The 16,706-nt window shown below is 39.8% G+C and overlaps 3 protein-coding genes across 4 annotated transcripts; 2 read left to right on the top strand and 1 right to left on the bottom strand.

The window, feature by feature from the left end:
- Positions 1–2,872: 2,872 nt before the first annotated feature.
- LOC115735308 (eukaryotic translation initiation factor 3 subunit J-like) lies at positions 2,873–6,767 on the bottom strand. 2 transcript variants are annotated; one of them, XM_048274548.1, is made up of 8 exons: positions 6,654–6,767; positions 6,602–6,621; positions 5,526–5,593; positions 5,211–5,329; positions 4,423–4,559; positions 3,987–4,134; positions 3,749–3,905; positions 2,873–3,276 (listed from the first exon to the last, which is right to left on the bottom strand). In XM_048274548.1, the coding sequence occupies exons 3-8, from the start codon at positions 5,536–5,538 to the stop codon at positions 3,185–3,187; spliced, it is 666 nt and encodes a 221-aa protein (XP_048130505.1). In that variant the 5' UTR covers positions 5,539–5,593; positions 6,602–6,621; positions 6,654–6,767; the 3' UTR covers positions 2,873–3,184. The 2 variants fall into 2 exon arrangements, with proteins under 2 accessions (XP_048130505.1, XP_048130504.1); XM_048274547.1 differs by having other exon boundaries at positions 5,211–5,332; positions 6,654–6,766.
- Positions 6,768–7,424: 657 nt separating this feature from the next.
- LOC115735522 (15.7 kDa heat shock protein, peroxisomal) lies at positions 7,425–8,512 on the top strand. Its single transcript, XM_030666835.2, has 2 exons — positions 7,425–7,664; positions 8,151–8,512. Exons 1-2 carry the CDS (start codon positions 7,526–7,528, stop codon positions 8,435–8,437), a joined length of 426 nt encoding a protein of 141 aa, XP_030522695.1. The 5' UTR covers positions 7,425–7,525; the 3' UTR covers positions 8,438–8,512.
- A 2,965-nt stretch (positions 8,513–11,477) lies between these two features.
- On the top strand, positions 11,478–12,770 carry LOC115735445 (universal stress protein PHOS32). Its single transcript, XM_030666724.2, has 4 exons — positions 11,478–11,727; positions 11,876–11,985; positions 12,202–12,320; positions 12,555–12,770. Exons 1-4 carry the CDS (start codon positions 11,556–11,558, stop codon positions 12,643–12,645), a joined length of 492 nt encoding a protein of 163 aa, XP_030522584.1. The 5' UTR covers positions 11,478–11,555; the 3' UTR covers positions 12,646–12,770.
- The last annotated feature ends 3,936 nt before the right edge of the window (positions 12,771–16,706 follow it).

Genomic DNA, 16,706 nt, shown 5'->3' with positions numbered 1-16,706 from the left:
TTTCCTTCATCCCCTTCTGAATGCGCAGTTGATTTAAAGGCAACCAAACCTTCGGATGATTCTGGATCTGTTTGTTGCTGGAGGTTGCTAGAGATGTACACAGCGATGAACAAGCAATATGCAAACAACATCGTCCTGGCGTTACTATCGCGATAAATCTTTCGATTGTAGAAAACGATAATCTCAAAATATTGTGAACAAACGTAGCCTTCTTGATCATACAAAATGTGGTCGACGAGGGTGTGATTTGCACGGTACAAATTTAGAACATTGTAAGATAAAATAGACGGCATGTTAATCTCTCAGAAAGCTAGGATCACTATTCCTATGACCTTTAAATTTTAGTATGACCATTTCAATTTCATTTCTATACTTTTAATTCGTTCAATGTAATCCAAAAGTTTGCGGTCAGATTCATATATGTTGAAATAACAACCTTTCGTTTAGATATTCACTGCACCGCTCGACTTTCGAATCCCTTGCAAATAGGCCCTTTGTCCTTTGCGATTAGGGCGCAGAAGACTCTCGCCCGTGGCTAAATTTCATGCAAAAGTCCGTAGTTCTCTGCTTGTGACGATTGTTCCGGAAAAATGCCCATAATTTGGCCCATAAAAAAAAAAAAAAAGATGATGAGCTCTTTTTCTGAATTGTTAATTTGTAAGATGACGGTTTTGCAAATTAACCATTCATTGGGTGCTTTTTTTTTTTTTTTTATAAAACTATTTGGCGTTTTTGTCGTTTTCTTTGTTGTAGGATTTAGTTTGTCGGACAAAAATTCTCTACGTCGACAGATATGGATCATTGCAGACCATAAATTTACATCTACCCTTATTCATTAGCAGTAGTGATAAGGGTGAATTAGACATTAAACGGGGAACAGAGGATCTTACCCGATGTCTTTGCTATTTTTGGCTTCATATGGCAATAACAATTTGGAAATTGACTTATTTATTAACCATCAAAGACAGATATGGTTTGCTCGATTGAGAGATATTTGTCCAAAAAACCCTTAAGCTATTGTACAATGATTAATTCAATTCTGAATTTTTCATTTTGGTCAATTTAATCCTAAACCTTTTTATGATTTGTCAATGTAGTTTTTCCAACAGAAAATTTGCAAAAACCGTTCACATCGGCGTCGGTTGCACCGCCTAAGACAGCCGACGGCCACATCGGTGATCTCCAACGAAAATTGGCAGGACGATTACATTGATAAATTGTCAAAAGGTTTAAAACTTGGTCAAACTGAAAAATCTAGGATTGAGTCGGCTGTTGTACAATAAATTTAGGACTTTTTGGACCATTTTTCATGTTCGATTGATGATATATGAATAACAGATTCATCTGCAGATCATATATTGTACTGTCTAAGGCTTTAAAGAAACCAAATTATCAAAGGGAACTATATCCTCAATAACACATTTAAATAACCTTGTAGCCAGGTGATTCTAAAGTTCCCATTGACTTTTCACGAAACTTGGATGAAGCATGAATACCATACCTTAGTTTGGGTTACTTCTGAATAGATTTGAAGGACAAAACTGTTTACAAAGAAGATCATACTTTGATTGCATATATGCCTCTCTTTAATCTCACAAAATATTGTAATCCCATCACCTCGAAAAATGTCGGTGTTTCGGATGCACTTGCCGTGAGTTTCCATGGTTTAGAGAGGGTAAATCATGTGAGAACTCTACTTTCATAAGACCAATGTTGAGAACATCTACCACTAAATGTTGCCTATCTTTTCTACATTAACATGATGGATGCAGTTGATTAGAGCGCTAGGGGATTTCCGGTTCAGAAAGCTAGAGGCCAGCCCCTTTGAATCTCACCAATTGCGTGCAATCTTTTCTAGATCAGAATCACCATGACCAGTTAGAGGTATGAATTTAAATGGATTTATATGGACCTCCATATAGTTGAGTCCCCATGCCCCATGCTCTTAAATTCTAAATGAAGGCAACTTTTTTTGTTTTCGGGTCACTTATCCTTCTTCTGGCCATATTTGTGAAATGAAAGAGAAAAAAAATTTCGTCTACCGACATTGACTTAAAAGTCAAGGTCAGCTCGAAAAGAATCGTCAGTTACAATTTTAATATGTTCTTTTCTATGATTAAGGAACCTTTTAATATGGGGTCCAAATTGATTATACCGGCTTGTATGATCATCTTGGGGCCGTGGCATCGACAGGCCATCGAGAAGAAAGCGGTCAAAGAAAGTTTCAACTTGTTCACTTCCGCCAGAATCTTTGAACAATAAGAAGAAGATAAACAACACATCACAATGCCAAATCCTTTTCAACAGCAGATGAGGCGGGTCAAGGGATGGTCCGCCCGCCATTCAAGATTTTACTCGTCCATTCGAAACTTTTACTCATGGAACGCTCTAAACAAGATTTAGATCCAGAAGCTCAGGAGATGTCTTACCAATTACCATATAGACCAACACCTTGTCCATACAATAAATTGATTTCACCATCTCAACAGGGTTATGATTGACGCATACGTACTTTTTCCCAATGAGGGTGAAATTTCGCTGGTCCTCTCGCAGATAACCAGTTTCACCAAGAAAAAACAAACATATGGCAGCAATCTCAATCCAAGGCATGTAAAAAACTTGCAATCCAAGAACCTACGCACAAACTCAGAAACTCGACCCTTGCGTACCTCAAGTACATAAATACTCCTTACAAAACTAATTTGCAGAGGCGAAGCCCGCGCAGCCCTTATGACTAATATTCTTGAAGTGCAAGCCACTTGATCCAACCAGAGACATTAATGACAGATCATAGCCAACACAAGCATTAAAGTCGATGACAACAGCCAGCCAAACGGAAGAACACAAAAAGATCACCCAAAAGAAGAAAGAATGGAAGGAAGTGATCATAGAATAAAATGTTCACAATTCAGTTCACAACAATTGTACAGTAACCAACCAAGAGAATCGCAAAACCAAGAATGTTCAGATGGCAAGATGCCTGTGAAAATTATGACGCTATGATTAGATACACCCTCAACTAGTTCTCTTATTCATCATACCGTGCGGCTGCGCTCACTATCGATCTCTGAAAAATGGCTATAAGACGCCATATGCCAATTGCCAGTTTCTATCTTTACTTTGTAACAGGAATGCAATACTCCAAAATCCAAATCTCAAGTACAAAAGACCCTCAACGGAAATCTCACATGAAATCGTAGTCATCAAGAGCTGTGTATCCATCAACCACAATATCATCGTCTGGCTTGTCCACGTGGAGTTGCTTTTTCTTTGCACCTGTAAATGAGGACACATTGGTTAGAACAATATGACAAGGCCTCCAAGAACACCCCTCTAGAAGAAGCATGGCACTGCAAAGCAAATAAAAAAGAATCCATGCTACTGTGAATAACGAATTAGCATCAGACGAACATTCTCAAACTTTGCTCTAATTCACAATTAAAAATGTCTATTCAATCTTTTGTGAGCCAGAATAAGGAAATAAGAATAAGCCCCACATCACCTACTATTTTGTACATTTTTCATTAGAAGACAAAACCAACAGAATTAAAACAAAGGAATTCTCCTCTCCCAAGACAAGGGATGGTCCAATATTAAGAAAAGTATCAGAAAATTATTAAATAAAAAAAGAGTTCTCTTATTCAAAAGAGCCTTGCGATCTTCAACCAATTTTGGAAGTGGCAAGATATCTAGATATCTTTAAAGGAAAAAAGATCATAACTTGCTCATCCAGGAATTCACAAGATACCTGCTTTCTTTTTAGTATTGGCCTCCTTTTCAGCTTTTAATTTTTCATTGGCAATTGCAGTAACAGAAGATGCAACTTCTTTTGCATCTGCCGCCTTCAAAGTAGTCATTGAGAGTCTCATCACTGCCTTGAGCAATCCAATATAATGGAAACTCTTCTGCGTACACGAAGAGAACATATTCAGTAAATTTTAAAATGTCGTGCCAGAATCAAGAGGCAAATAAGCACATAAAGATACCTCGTATGGACGAAGCTTATGAGCAATCAACTCCGCATACTCGAGGAAGTCACTTTCGGATTTCGGAATAAAGTTATCAAGGGTCTTCTCATCACCTTTCTTAGCGAACAATTCTGCTGTGGACTCGTAATCAGCTTCTTCCACTAATCTGTTGAATAAATAAACATGATCAATATAGCGTCCATGAACAAGAACCTCAAGAAGTACTACAAAATGAATGTTTCTTAAGGCATGAGAAAAGTAATTCAACTGGCTGAATGGCAAGGCACATTAAGAATTTCACATTAAACCTAATTAACAAATATTGCGATCAGTTCTGCAACTAACTATATACTCGTTGCGAGAAATTCCTCACAATGAAGCATGTCATTCAATAAGACATCATTTTCCAGACAATAATCCAGCTAAAGGACATACAAAAAAGCACAGAAGTTACCTCTGTTGCCGTAGTTTTTCAACAAGAGGATCTAGTTGCTCTTGCTTCTCGACTTCAACTGTTTTCCCCTTCTTCTCAGCTGCTTTTGCCACAGACTTCTTTGGAGCCTTTTCAACAGGAGGTATAGGCGCAGGTGCCTGAGCTCAATAGGCAGCAAGTACCAATTTAAATAATGCAAAGGTAATCTGAGGAGTTAAACATAACAAGCATCACAAACACATTTGTCCTCTATTACCCTATCCTCTTTGTTCTATTTTCCTCCAAAAACACACAGGAAAAGACTGATAGACACAGGAAATGTCATGCTTCACAGGGAGAATCCACTCAATCAAACAGAGTGCAAGTGAGACGGGGAATATTGCAATGTCCATACATAAGATTAATTTACTGTGCGATGTGGCAAACACCTGTGAGTAATTGAACATGGCATACATGCAACTACCAGAATTACAGTTCGTCATTAACAATTTTGTACACCAAATCTTAGAATGTCCAGCAGTATTCCAAAAGAGGTTATACCAATCTTTGTATCTTCACCAACTCAATCAGCATATATTCCCCTTTTGCGACAGTGTAGATGGACACAAAAGACTTTCCACGCATCAGCTACAAAGTAGAGCTCACAAAGGATCTTCTATAAAGGTGCTATTACGTTACAATTGGTGCAATACTTTAAAAAGTAATAACGCCACAATAAAAAGCTGATTTCCCAATTGACAGTGTAAGTTTCTGCTCAACTTCCAGAATCTCAAAAATCACCCATATCAGTGTTGATCAATCAGTCATACCGGAGCAGGTTCATCTTCATCTTCCCATGACTCCTTTATGTCATTCTCATCCACATCCTCATCATCCCATTTGTTCTTTGGTTGCTCCTTTAAAACAAGAGGTGGAATTTGATCATCTTCTTCTGAGACAAATCATCCATCAAGTAGCCAGATCAGAGAGGGGATTCCAAATAGTTCACAATATATAGTTGCGATGAGACAGACCATGCTCTATAGCTACTGCGATTCACAACAAGCAACATCATGATGCCAGCTGTTCACCTTGTAACTACTAAATCACAAGCATAATTCAGAAAAGATAGAAAGTTGTGTTACCCCAGTCCTCCATCAGCACTTTGTCCTTGTTAGCGAAGAATCGGCAAATTTTATCTCACAGCAGAGACCTATAGCAACAAGATTTGTCAGTCAATTTGATAAAATATCCGAGATTACTATCAAACAATATACACAGAAGAAAAGCTTCCATATTTTGCACAGTTATCCTAACAGTATGAGATCTGCTGAATTTTCTTCTTTTGAATGTGACCAAGACAGAGGTCATTTTATTTTATTGCGGGATTATCAACAAACTAATCATCGAATCGCCAGTCATCAGTTTGATATGGGACATTTTCCACCCCTCCAAAATCACCAAAAACAAGTAATTAGCTATTGGCGGAATCAAACTGCCAAATTGAACCTATTGCGTACCATCATATAATTAAGAGCCTATCTAACTTTGCTAAAGTGAAGTCCCCGCGCACATCTAAACATAATGATAACTAATGTTGTCAAAATCGGAGTCCTCAGGTTGGCACATGTGATAAATCCTACGAAGTTCATATTTCAGCATTGGATACAATTACCTAATTGATAACCTTGCAACTTACATAAATGGAATTAGCCACAGGCAATGTATCCATTCCAATTTGGATAGACACATGACAGCACAATCACACAATGTAATGAATAACACATGATATAATCTGCCAAAACTCGCTATTCTGGCGCAAAACCCTCAGTAATCAAGGAAGCGAATCGAGAGCGACCCGAAACAGCAACGGACATATATTAAGCTATACGGCGCAATCGAGTGCCGAAACTTGGGATTGAACTCGCACAGAAAGCAATTAGCACCATCCAACTGAATGGGAAAGAAGACCCAAACACGCAAGCAACAACTGATACCAAAACCAGCAATCTTTACGATAATTAACTAAGGGAACCGACTGCCACAACACTCAAGCGGAGAAAAAAAGAGTAAGCATAGATCAAAATCGAGACTTCGACACCATCCCAAATTAAACAACAATCTCGCCTCCGACCCATCCCTTCAACTTACGAGGACGCCGACGTTGGATAAAGAAAAACGAAACTCGTACAGAAGAAGGACAAGATTTGCACGTAAGAACCTCGTAAAGTGAAATCCAAGTGGGTCGACCACCGATTGAAAGGAGAAGGGAGCGATTAGGAGGGTATGCAGCAGATGCTTCGTCTTCTTCCTCTCCCTCTCTCTGTCTCTGTCTCTGGTTCGAAGCTTCTACACAGCAAGGAGAACTCAAGCGTTTCCGTTTCGGTTTCTATGCCCTAACTCTCCGCAGAGCGGGGCCTTAAAAGAGACCCTTCTATGTCCATTTCGGGATTGGGTTTCGGAGATTTGGGCTCTGCGGAACTGAGCCCATCAACTGGGCCGTTAGACGCTCCTTGTCTTGACGGGGTGGAACTGCTCTGTCCTTATCTTGATTCTTGATTCTTCGTTCTTGATTCATCCTGGACATTATCATCATCATTATCATGGACCATCGTTACTAATTCGCACTATAGTTTTGATTAATTATCAAAATTTGCTCCCGTCAATTTGAAAACCACAACCCCACATACGTCTACATTCAAGGGTTATACTTCTCATTGGGTTCATACGAATTTATGCTACTTTAAACGAAACTTACATCGATTGGAAATCAATCACTTCGATTAGTAAAACTTCATCACTTCCGTAAGTCAAACAGACCGTTCTTTTTTTTTACTGGTTCGATTGAGGAGGATTCTGGATGGGAACATTCGAGGGCCTGACCCAGCCCCAGCCCCAGCCCCAGCCCCGAAGGAAATGATGACGTCATCCTCTGTAGTGGCCTAGATGTAGCCGAAGAGCCAATTTTCTTGTCCTTACTCGCCGCCATCATCGATCATAAAAGAACCTTCTGGACAATCACCGATCCCTCGTGGTATTACCGATATAAGCCCAACCAAACCGAAGGTTCAAGAACCAGAGAGAGAAGCTCAGGGAGCAGCTGAAGCCGTTGACAGATACAGAGCAATACAGAGAGTTTTTGGCAATGGCGGATGGCATCTTGGGATACCCCTTTAGGCGTCTCTTCTGGAGCCCCACCCTTTATCGGGATTGGTCTGGATCTGCAGCTCTCATGGACTGGATCGAGTCCCCAAATGCCCACATCTTCAAGGTCAACGTCCCAGGTATGCTCTGTTTTCTCCTCTCTTTAGCACTAGGGGAATTACCAGATAGTTGGGTTCGTTTCCATCTTGTGAATCCGCTTGCCAATCTTAATTTTTTTTGCATATATTTTGGATTTCTTATGAAGTTTCAGACAAGTGGCTATGTTTTCCCTCAAGGTAGGGATAATTCCCGTGGTTAATGTTATGTTTTGTCTGCGCAAGCCATGTGTTAGCGTCGGAACTTTGCAGCGCAGATCAATTAACCAATCTTTTTATCTATCTTAATCATCATATTTTGTGGAATTGAATTTCTCTTCGAGTCTTTACCTTGATTAGACATCCCTCGATAGCTCATTCAATCACTTCCCACACCGACGGCCAGCACAAGATTGCATCCGGTAACCCTTTGGATTTGCTCATTTCCACAATAAAAACGAGTCATTCGAGAACCGGGCTACGCATACGTTCTTTGTAGGAAGAGATAAATGAGGAATTTGATGTGAGCAGGATTTGCCAAGGAGGACATAAAGGTGCAAATTGAAGACGGGAACATTCTGCACATAAGAGGAGAAGGTGCCAAGGAAGAGTTGCCAGGGAAGGACTCGGTGTGGCACCTAGCCGAGCGAGGGGCGAACCGGAGCGGATTTGCTCGGGAAATCGAGCTGCCGGAGAACGTGAAGGCGGATCAGATCAAGGCCCAGGTCGAGAACGGCGTTCTCACGGTGGTCGTCCCCAAAGATGCTTCCCCTAAGCCTTCTAGAGTTCGCAATGTCAACATCACTAGTAAGCTCTAAGGCAGTAAGGCTTCGCTTGCCTTTCGTTGTTGTGCCTATCCTATGATGTGTAGAATGAAAATGATGACGCTTCCTGTAATGAGACTCGATATACGCGTTCTAAGGCACGTGTTCTAAGGGTTCTACGTGCCGTACCGGACGTGGTTGTGTCGTGTCATCTACTCCATTGTCGTTGTCCAATTTGCCGTTTTCGGCCAAAGTTCAGTTCTTAAATTGACATGACAAACTGTTTTGAAAAACTTATTTTTTTGATTTTTCGGTATTTGTAAGATGAAAACTTAATCGATTTATGAAAAACGTTTCATTTCATTCACTTTTTCAATACAAACAAGAAATATTACAGTTTAATTATAAATCAAAATATATTTTAGATAATTTCAGAACAAAATAAGATCTAGATAATGAGAGAAATCACCAAAATAAGGTTATGGATTATATTCAAAAAAATAAATCTATGAATTTTTTTATATTAAAATAACGTTATGGGTCATATGTTTAAAAAGTAAATCTTTCTTTATATTATTGTTGTTTATGTTGTTGTGAATAACAAGCTTAGTTTGAGGGGAAATAATTTTTCCTCACTAGCAAGAAAGCAATTATTTTCTTTAAATCACTACATAAATGAAAATTAATTATTTTCTTTAATTGTGATCTTCGTGAAAAATATATTCCATCAGATTTTTAATGAAATAAATGCACCTTCATTTTCATTTTCAATTGCTCTTCTCTATATTCAATATACATTGTGTTTGTCGAGATGGCAGAACTCGCGCGGCCCCGGATTGATCATTTGAAAGCAATGAGTTAAGCGTACGATGATGTCCTTGGACATAAGAATGGATTTCTTGAGGAGAGTGTCAATGTAAAGTTAAGTACACGCGTAGTTAATATTTGTAAAATGAAGTGATTTTATCGTCTTTGATGGAGTACGCCCAAGCTTTAGGGAGGAGGCGGCTCGGTCCTTGCACGAGTATTCAAACTTCCTTTGCTTCATAATTTGGAATATTTTTCCAAACAAATTTCGTTTACATAAGTGAATGAACAAAAAAAATATTTTCATCGTTTATAATAATTTTTAAACACTAATCGTTGTCAATGATGAAGAATATTTTTTATTGACTAATTATCTAAAGAAATACAAGTGACATAAAATATTTATAAATTACTTATTTTCAAAAAATTAAAAAAGGCTTTATGAGTAATTAAATTGAAACCGGTTAAATTGGTCGAGTAATGCAAAGTTATTTATCTTGGTCGTTTGAGCTCCATTGATGATTGGGAAAATTGTGCAAAGAGTTCTAAATCTATTACACTTTTGTAAATTCAATTATAAACCTTTTAATTGAGTCAATTGAGTTCGCTTGTCTTATTTTTGTTGAAGATCGCCGACGTAGACCCCGATAGTCCCACGTGACATGGCCGGCGTAGGCCTGAATAATTTTTAATAATATTTTAAATATTTTTCTATGTTTTATGTTTTATTTTATGTTATTTTATTTTATTTTATTTTTCTTTTCTTTTACAAGCGTGGTCGGCGAGGTTGCTGGCAACACTCGCCTGGTCTGGGCAAGGGCCTTTGCGCCCTCCTCCACCATTGGCGGGGGCCCAATGTCCTCGTTTATGGCCAACGACCATTGTAAAAAAATAAAGAAAAAAATAAAAAATTCAAAAAACATTTAAAATATTATTAATAACTGTCCATGTCAACGCCGGTCATACCACGTAGGACAATTGATATCCACGTCAACGATTTCCAGCTAAAATTGGCCGGATGGACTTAATTGGCAAAATGTGAAAATGATTAAGACTTAATTGGTAAAATTAAAATGTTTAGAACTAAACTGGTGAAAGTGTAATAGGTTTAAGACTCCTTGGCCGATTTTCCTTAAGTTTTTTTTTTTTTGGTCGGAAAATTTTCGTCAAGTTGAAACACAAGATTCTATTATTTTCCCACTTTCCAAGATGTTACCCAATTCCTCATAGTGTATGAGGCAGATCGAGGCCGCTCCTACCCTAGTTCAATTGTATTGACCAGTTCAGTATTTGAAATGGGTTTTGGGGATTTAAAGTCTATTAGTCAAATACAAATAGTGTTTGGGTCATTTTTTAGAGAACTTTGGAGAAATGTAATTACATTGTCAAATGCCTTTAAAGGCATTTGGCCCAAGACAGGTCCGGAGGTACCTTGGAAAGTAACATTCTCGATATGCAAATAGATTTTTTTTTTCTTCCAACTTTGGCCTCGCTCAACTTTGATAATTTGGGGAATGTCCTTGAAAACCCTAATTTGCCGGCGAAGGCCTCAGCTATTCGCAAGCAGCTAGCAAGCCATTGACGAGCCACCGCTAATCTCGCGTGACCTCAAGCAAGGCCTGGATCACGCAACCCGGGCGGCCATCATGTGGAACCGCCCGGGGTCCGGCAACCTCAAGCGAGTCTGGCCGGCGGCCGATTAGCTCGCTGGTGGTTGTGATCATCGGCACATAGTTTGAGATTTTTTTGATAAATATATTAATAATAGTCTTTTACAAAGTGTAGCTTTTACGAGACGCCATTTAGGTCAAAGTTGCTTCCCAATACGTTTCCAAAATAAATTCTTCCAGACACTACTTGCATCTCAATAAACCCTTTGTCCAAAAGCCTTTGCATTTTCCCAAAAGCATTTCTCCAAAGCCGAACCAAATATGCCCTAAATAGTAAATACACAAGTTGTATTTTTCTTATTACCCAAACAAAGGCACAGAACCTTTTGTCATATACACACCGCCGAAAGGTGGAATCATGAGATTCTTCCTTTATATAGACACGCATGTGACATCGAATTATATGATGGGGTCAAGCTAAATTCACTCTTCTCGCTCATTTGATTCTATATGCTTGGAATTTGAGTTCCCTAGTTGCAAAGTGGCCCCTCCTTTATGCTCTAATTCCTCCCTAGTGCCCTTATCCTTTATGCTTTAATGAGGGAAATTGAATATTTCCGCGGAATAAAGCTTTGAATAGCTTTATCTAGGGATTCCTCTGTATATAAATTCTGACCCGGCAGCTTGTTCTAGTGCCTTCAAGAATCTCTACACTCCTGTAGCTTTTTCCTAGTAGCCAGAAGAGGAAGAGAGGCATGGGGAAGAGGCGAGTAGGGATCGGAATGGATTACTCTCCGACGAGCAAGGCGGCGCTCAGGTGGGCGGCGGAGAACCTCGTGGAGGAAGGTGACCAGATGATATTGATCCATGTACAGCCTCCCAAATCCGATCATACCAGGAAGCAGCTATTTGAAGACACCGGATCACGTAACGAATTGGCTTCGGATATGCTTTCCCTCGAATTCTTGCGCTCATTTGATATAAACTTGCGAAACTCTTTTTCCTAGAGCTTCATGTTGATATTGATCCACGTTCGGTCATGCTTCATGTTGGGTATGTGTGAACGGTTTTGCAGCTTTGATTCCCCTTGAGGAGTTCAGAGAGATCAACTTCTCGAAGCAGTATGGACTGACTCATGATCCTGAGGTTCTTGATGTGCTTGATACGGTTTCTAGGACTAAAGGGGTACTCTCTCTCCCTCTCTCTCTACCACCTGTACTTCATCGACGGCAACATGCGTTCAGCGGGTCGGGTTATGATAGCCGAATCTTTGCGAATGTGTAGCGAGGCTGATGGTTTTTATGTATGCAGTCGATGTAACGAAAGTTTGCAAATGCAAGTGGCAAATTTTCAGGTTAATCTTTCTAATGAAAGCCGGTAATCGAAGTTGGAACTGTGCAGGCGAAAGTGGTGGCAAAAGTTTACTGGGGCGATCCGAGGGAGAAGTTGTGCGATGCGGTGGAAGATCTCAAGCTCGATTCACTCGTTGTCGGGAGCAGAGGCTTGGGCAGTATCAAAAGGTAACATGATGATCAACTGTAATTCAGGCAAACGCACATGTTTGTCAATCCACTTTGCTGATTCTTTCTAACACTCCAGTGCTACAAACAGAAAAAGGTTCAACTTTAACAGTGATTATAATCACGCTCCACCTGTCTAATCGTTAGCATTTGAGATGGTTAACAACGATTAATCTTTATAATCGCGCTCCACATGTCAGGATTATAATTCCTTCTTCTTCTTCTTTTGTGCAGGGTTTTGCTTGGCAGTGTCAGCAATTATGTAGTGACAAGCGCACCATGCCCGGTCACTGTGGTCAAGGGAGCATCATGTTCCAAATTCTGAAAGGCCTACCAGTTGTCTCCTTCTTACCATGCTTGAAGAAGTTGCTCTTGTAATGATGATCCACCATGAAAAGCTTTGCTTTGTACTTCAGAAGACTTGGTTCTGTGCAGTGAGTTTTGCTGTTATGATCCTTATATTACGCAGAAAGTAAACAAAAGAAAGTGTCGAGTGCATTTTCCACTCATTTCTTTCCTTATTTGCTTCTCGTGCGTAATAGGGGATGTCTAACAGTTTAGTTTGGTTTTTTAAGAAAACTAAACCATTAGGGTGTACGCTTGAATTGAACTAAATCTCGCCTTGAACCGAAAAACCGAGTGTGAATCAAACTGTGGCAAAACCATGAATACTAAGATTGTCTCGGAGGTACACCAGGTCAAACATCTCAACAAAAATTACAGGCTTTGATATAGAGGAGGCACACAAATGTGTCCTACACAAGCCGAGCATACTCAACATAAGTAATAACCAAGGCCTAATGGCTGGAAGAATCACCATCCCGACACACTTGATTCTAGCAGACTCGTTCGTCTTCGTCTTATCCATCATGAACTTCTGCCACGCGGCGGTGATCTCCACCTGGATCTTCCTGGTATCCGCAGCTCCATTCTTTGCTCTCTCCTCGAGCAGGACCTTCTGATCGATCTTGGAGGGGAGCGCATCAAGATCACGCAGGACCTTCTCGATGTCGATCACGAGGCACTCCGTGAGCATGCAGGAGAAGTCCTCCCTTATCATGACCTGCAGCACCATAACGTGCTGCGCGTCGGGGGGCATCGTGTAGGCAGGCACCATCCATCCGAAGCGCCTCAGCATGCCGAAGACCTCGAACTCATCGTGGCGGCTGTTGTCCTTGACAGAGAAGGCGATGAGGGGCACACCGCCGTCCTTGGAGATGATGTTGAAGCACCCCGACTTCTCCACCCCTCGTTCAGCACCATGGCGTTCTCCCTACTGTCTCCATGATATTCATATAACCCTGGCGGATCAAGATCCCTCCGATCACAATGAATTTGCGTCTTAGACGCACATTTAAATAGAACATCTCGAAAAGTTCGAACTATTGGAGGACTGCCCAGTCATGATTGAGACGACACATCGAAGAAAGACTGAGGAGTTGCATGCATCACCTGGGGAGGGAGGTCCGGAACTTTAAACGCATGTGAGCAATGACGGTATAGCACATCTTTGTCGACATCGTTTTGTCGAAAGGAGACAGAAATAAGTATCCAAAATTTAAGCGGAGGGACTCCACGCATAGGGCAGGACTAAATGTGAAAGTTTCCCATCAAATACAGCAAAAACACGACCACTAAGGTAAAGTCCTAAAGTTCACATCATTTGTATTGTAGCACTCAATTAAGTCTTGTCTCCCTATTTGAAAACCGAACTAGAAGCGTCGATGCATCGAAGCACGCAACATCTATAGAAGAACAAAGCACAGTAGATCCGAACATATTCGATGATCCAGAGGTCCATCCAAGTCGAAAAACTCAGTGTCAAAACAATAGGATCAACAGCATGCACGAATCAAAAGGTCGATGAACTATTTTACGTCAGAAATGATTTCATTCCACACGTCAATTGCGCTTCTAGTTATCCTCATCAGCCGGGCGCACGCAGTAACTCGACATTACTTGTATAGAAACATCTCAAATCTAATTTACGGCACCCAAGCAGATCAAATCGCTACAAAATGGAATGAGGGACTCAACCGCCCATCTCAACATAGTGGTTTTCGACCTTGATCTTCTCGTAACCTATTGCTCTCTGGCGAGATCAACGAAGCGGCGAATAAGTCAAATTGAGGGAGCTCTGTTTGCAAAGAGACAGAGGCAGAGGCAGAGACAGGGGAAACAAGAGTTCAATGAAGAGCAGGTTGTGAACTGAGCGGAGAGTGGGAGACGAGACAACCAGTCTTTGTATATCATTGCCGGACTCGCTCTTATATTTAGCCTCCCGCATCCCCTTATTTACTTTAGGGAAAATTCCACATAAGGGCCCCAAATCCCCTCATTTTCTCAAATAAGTGTCTAAAGTGGTTATTGTTTAAACTAAGGTCTGAAATGGCTATAGGTATTTCAAATAAGAGCTTGATCTCGCCTGCCGATCAAGGGCATTTTCGTGAAAATATAATTTTAACCTAATTTTTAGTTAAACTAAATTAAAATTAAAAATGTAAGAGTGAAAAAAAAAACAAAAAAGGGGAGATATAGGTGGGAGGCGGCTGCCCCGTGGCCCTTCCGATCTCTGACCAGGCCCTCACCTGCGGTCGGCAAGGTTCTCCACCCTTGCCGAGGCACCAGTGATCCCCGATGGCCATCGCTGCCACCCCACCATAATAACTTATGGTAAAAGGTGAAATGAGACTGAAGTAGGGACAATTCTGAAATCCAGACTGTTTTATCCTCGTCTTAAATTCTGTAATAAATGGAAAATACGTTGGATTGATCAGAAATTTTTTGAGGTTATAGATGAGGATTTTGAGGTCCATCTCGAATCACAAAATTCAATAAAAATTACGGTAGACCAAAATGTCAATCTGAACAGTAACATTTATTACAAGAATTTCCAACCATTCTATTTATCATGGACCGACCCAAAAATAAAATAAGACAAGATAGAGTTTAGAAGCATACTTTATCATAGGATATGAAAATAAATAATCACATGGAGTTAACCTTATTCTAACTATCCTAAAGGCTCACAAATTGAAGTGAAAGACTTATGGCAAGGCTACATCTCACACACATGATCAAGATTAATCGTAATCCTACGATATAACCAGGATTAGCCGGGTCATTTCACTTTAGCTTCTCGAGTTAAAATTATAACCCCCGCTTCGGTAATCCTACCAAGCACTAGTTCTAACTTTTGAAACTCATTTTTGGAAAGAAATTCGGGATTGAATTTGGACTAACTTTCAATCATGATCTCACGGTGAACGCTAGAACCAATCTCAAGATCATCCTAAAACTAGTGGCCCAGGTTCAACCATGAGACATGTGTGGTGTAGTGCTAAAACAATTAATCATGCACAACAATTAAATCTAAACACCAAAACCTGCAAAATAAAAGGTTAACCAAATACTCCATTCCTTATAACTTCCGTCTGCAAAACCATTTAACACATGGTTAGGGACTTATTTGGAGTCCAATTGCCAAACAAAAATGCAATTTTTCATGAAATTTTTAGCCTAAGTCCACTAGGTTTTCTTTTAATTTTCTCGAAAAATTAAAGTGGTTAATTAATAATTTTTTTTCTAAAAAATCAAGTTTCATCCCTAGTGGAGTTGCTAAGCTGTCACGACGTAAAATTGAGAAAATTACAGGTTAATAGATTATCAGGTTAATTATTTAATTAATCTAACTCAAACTTTCCCAAGCCCATACCAAATCTTATGGTTTAATTGATTAACATGCAAAGATTTTTAAATCGGAGCCGCCACTAATCATTTTTGGTAGGTCAATTACAAACCTAAGTAAATTAGCATGAGAACTAAATTACGAATGAGAAGAAACTAATCCTCATTTCTATAACTCCATTTATTCAAGGAGTATTTATATGTTCTCTTCGAAAACAAATGGAGTAATTGAAGCATCATTCGTAATATGGATGTGCTAAATAAAAAAAGACAATACAATTAGGGATTCATTGAAATTCAGAAATTTGGAGTTTACTTCTTTCTTTTTATTTGGGATGAGTTGAGCCAATAGGATGAATTAAAAAAGTTCCACATTATGAACTTTGTACTGCGCACATAATTTACATGCACCATAGAAGGTTGCGTAGGAGAGAATGAATAAATAGAATATGAAAAAAGAAAATAACAAGAAAGCAAAGGGATCGAATTCTATTTGTACTGTATCTCAGATCCATCTTGGTTATTCCCGTCACGCCCCGACTCTCGAGCCCGCAACATCCCTACCAAACCGCCACGAGGTCACGAAGGATAACGTCCCAGGCGCGTTATCGACCTTTCAATTATATACGCATGCGGAAACGGTTTACTCCCGGACAACATATAAACAACGGGGATAGCATAGCAGGAAATACATACCAA

The sequence above is a fragment of the Rhodamnia argentea genome, chromosome 2, assembly GCF_020921035.1.
Source record: "Rhodamnia argentea isolate NSW1041297 chromosome 2, ASM2092103v1, whole genome shotgun sequence".
NCBI lineage: Eukaryota > Viridiplantae > Streptophyta > Magnoliopsida > Myrtales > Myrtaceae > Rhodamnia > Rhodamnia argentea.
This window is presented reverse-complemented; position numbering and strand designations above follow the sequence as displayed.

Bases quoted from the DNA above. Each gene is read 5' to 3' on its own strand.
- LOC115735445 (XM_030666724.2), top strand. From the start codon at position 11,556: ATGGGGAAGAGGCGAGTAGGGATCGGAATGGATTACTCTCCGACGAGC. The intron at 11,728-11,875 runs GTAACGAATTGG...ACGGTTTTGCAG, and splicing joins ATTTGAAGACACCGGATCAC to CTTTGATTCCCCTTGAGGAG. The intron at 12,321-12,554 runs GTAACATGATGA...TCTTTTGTGCAG, and splicing joins GGCTTGGGCAGTATCAAAAG to GGTTTTGCTTGGCAGTGTCA.
- LOC115735308 (XM_048274547.1), bottom strand. The intron at 4,135-4,422 runs GTAACTTCTGTG...TTTATTCAACAG, and splicing joins GAAAAACTACGGCAACAGAG to ATTAGTGGAAGAAGCTGATT. The intron at 3,906-3,986 runs GTATCTTTATGT...TCGTGTACGCAG, and splicing joins ATAAGCTTCGTCCATACGAG to AAGAGTTTCCATTATATTGG.
- LOC115735522 (XM_030666835.2), top strand. From the start codon at position 7,526: ATGGCGGATGGCATCTTGGGATACCCCTTTAGGCGTCTCTTCTGGAGC. The intron at 7,665-8,150 runs GTATGCTCTGTT...TGATGTGAGCAG, and splicing joins CTTCAAGGTCAACGTCCCAG to GATTTGCCAAGGAGGACATA.